This window comes from Rhododendron vialii, chromosome 5a (assembly GCF_030253575.1).
Source record: "Rhododendron vialii isolate Sample 1 chromosome 5a, ASM3025357v1".
In the NCBI taxonomy this organism is placed as follows: Eukaryota; Viridiplantae; Streptophyta; class Magnoliopsida; order Ericales; family Ericaceae; genus Rhododendron; species Rhododendron vialii.
The window spans coordinates 5,262,924-5,265,981 of NC_080561.1; the positions used below are offsets into that span (position 1 = coordinate 5,262,924).

The 3,058-nt window shown below is 39.5% G+C and overlaps 1 protein-coding gene across 1 annotated transcript; it reads left to right on the top strand.

Moving 5' to 3' along the window:
- Positions 1–1,618: 1,618 nt before the first annotated feature.
- On the top strand, positions 1,619–2,713 carry LOC131325507 (glycine-rich cell wall structural protein-like). The gene is made up of 2 exons (XM_058357811.1): positions 1,619–2,315; positions 2,346–2,713. Exons 1-2 carry the CDS (start codon positions 1,733–1,735, stop codon positions 2,474–2,476), a joined length of 714 nt encoding a protein of 237 aa, XP_058213794.1. The 5' UTR covers positions 1,619–1,732; the 3' UTR covers positions 2,477–2,713.
- The last annotated feature ends 345 nt before the right edge of the window (positions 2,714–3,058 follow it).

Genomic DNA, 3,058 nt, shown 5'->3' on the forward strand with positions numbered 1-3,058 from the left:
TCAAAAAAGTGCTCACATTGGAATAATCAAACGTAAAAATCTCTAAACAACTTATCAAATTTTGGCTCTTCAATAATCAAAGCTAGCAATATTTTGTCAATAACCAAATCTTATCTCTATACCAACATTACACAAAAATCTTCTCTCTCTTCCATTTTTTTTTTCTCTCTCTCTCTCTCTCTCTCTCTCTCAACAACGTTTTTTAAAAAACTGTAACTTTCAGATTTTTTTCTGTTTTTTAAGAATTTTTTTTTTTTTTTTTACAAAAAACAATTTTTTCAAAATTTTTGAAAACTACAAGTAAATAAAGTGTGTTTTTCAAAAAACTGTTTTTGAAATTTCAAAACTCTTTTATAGAAAACTGTTTTTTTACACAAAATATGTTTTAAAAAAACTGTATTTATAGTTTTTAAAATTTTAAAACTATTTGTGTAAATACAATTCTTTCAAATTATATTTACAGTTTTTAAGTGAACAAAGTGTGTTTTTTGAAAAACTATTTTTTTTGAACTATTTCTAACATAAATGGTTTTTTTTTTCCTTTAAAAATCGCTTTTTCAAAAAATATGCGTGAAATGAAGAGAAAAAGTTTGGAGGGCCCATTGGTTTTGATTATGGACAAAAAATAACCAATGTGAGATTTGATATTGCTAAGTTTAGCAACCTTTAAATGGATAATCAAAATCTGATGTGACATGTTTTGATTATTCACATTTGCTTATTCCACTGCTGATGCTCTTAAAGCTGTTCTTTTTTAGTTGACCTTTTTTTTTTATCGGCGTAAAAATTTATTAAAACTCGACAAAAGGGTACATCGAGGGACTTATCTGACCTTGAATTCGACTCATTAGCTAAGCTTTGAATAATAACCATGTCACACAGAGTGAGATTGAAATCCCTTTGGGCTCAGTTTGGAGGACCTGAATCCTGAAAATTGGAGAATGCATGTGCTACATTTCTATGATTCCAGTTGTTTGATAGAATGGACATGAAAAATGTGATTCAAAATGAAACATCGGCCAAGAATTACATTTCCATTCCCATAGAATTCTAGATATCACACACAATCCGGCAGTTCAACAAATATAGTACGCATGTAATAAAAGCCCAATCAATGGGGATATGGGCGAGGAGGAATATTAAAAACAAACCTAGTCTTTGACAATATATGCACAAAATATCTAGCCTGAAAATTTGAGAAACTCTAGGTGGGAACGTTATGTTGTAAAATAGTGCCCCGAAATCAAAGTCGAAAGGCATCCGACGGAAGCCTAGAGAGTAGAGACCCGATCTGTCCTTGCCTTGCTTACTTCATTGAAGATTCAGAGCGCATTAGTAATGCACAACATCAGGTTCAATCCATAAAAAAATAATCAAACTGTCGACTTTAATTTGGGGTATCTTGGTAGTAGTATAAAAGGCCAAGGGCATAATGGTCTTTTGACTCCCTCTTTTTATACTCCTTCCTTGGAGGCCAAGAAGTTTTTTTTCTTTCTAGAATATCCTAAAATGTTATTTCAACCAATTAATAAACCTTTCTTGGAGGCCAAGAAGAGGTAACCAATATTCAATCAATTAATGTACTAATCTATTCATACCTGAAAGTCTTCTGCTCCGAGTAACTTATCGATTAAGAAAGGAATTCTCGAGTGTAGGCTTAACCGACCCCTTGATCTCCACTCTCCATAAATACTACCTCTCATCATCATAAATTTCCAAACACCTCAAGAAAATGTTAGAGCACGGAGGCTATCAAGCATACGGTCACGGTGGTCATGGCTGGGAACACCACAGCCGCGGTGGCTTTCGCCCACATGGCCGCGGTGGATTTCACCCATATGGTCGCGGTGGAGGACACCCCGGTCACGGATGGGGACTTCATGTTCCTCCCCACAGCCGCGGCTGGCCGCAAGTACCCTTTGTCCGTCCACATGGTCACATGGCTCAAGGTTGTGGGGCCGACATTCACGGCGGGCACCTAGTCCCTCCGCACGGTTACATTTCTGAGGATTGGGGCCCCCACATGTTCCACGAAAGATGCATACATGGCGCTGACGGCGGAGAAGATCATAACCATGGCGCCGATGGCGGTCGTGGGGGTTGTCATGGCAGGGGCGGTCGTGGTTACGGCAGTCGAGGCAGGGGCGGTAGTGTTCCCCGTGGTCGTGGAGGTGAGGGACATGAACATGATCTTGGTGTGTTCATTTCTGAAGATTTGGGCCCCCACATGTTCCCTGAACGATGCATACATGGTGCTGATGGCGGAGAAGATGATCATAACCATGGCGCGACACATAGTGGCGGCCGTGGGGGTTGTCATGGCAGGGGCGGTCGTGGTTACGGAGGTCGTGGCAGGGGCGGCCATCGTGGCGGAAGGCACCATTGGCATGGAGGTCGTGGGGGTGAGGGACACGAACATGATCTTGATGTGCTCATTGTCGGGCACATCCCCGATATCACCTCGACTTCTGCATAAATACAAGAGGATATATACCTGAAGAGTTGAAGAAATAAAGGACCCGCGATCCTTATAACTCATGTAGTGATTTGGTTGGAGGCCAGTTGGAGCAGTTGTTTCTCCTTCTGTTTGGCCTAGTGTGTTGTTCCGAATATTGTACCTGCTTTACTTATCTTATTGTACAACTGTTGCACGGAAAGAAAAAATACTTTTGCGGATATGTATGAAATGAAATACATGTAAATTGTACATAAATCTCTCTCTCTCTCTCTCTCTCTCTCTCTCTCTCTCAATACAAATTGGTACAAAGACTTACAACTCAAAGTATATCAGAATCCATAGTGCACAATTAACCGTGGAGTATTAGACAAAGTACTCAATGATCTTTTCTTATCAGCATTTTTTTCACCGGCGTCAACGATCGGTTACTTTGATCTCTCTTGGTTGGCACTGTCATCGTTTATTATTTCCTTCATTTCACCGCTCCATACTATAGATCAAATAATTCTTCGAATAAACCAAACCACCTCAAGCCGAAGAAGAAAACAATTTCGATACATCGATGTTATACATAACTCTTACAGTCTCACAGATTTGACG

Coding starts and splice junctions, on each gene's coding strand:
- LOC131325507 (XM_058357811.1), top strand. CDS start 1,733: ATGTTAGAGCACGGAGGCTATCAAGCATACGGTCACGGTGGTCATGGC. Junction 2,316..2,345: donor TAGTGGCGGCCGTGGGGGTT/GTCATGGCAGGG, acceptor GTGGTTACGGAG/GTCGTGGCAGGGGCGGCCAT.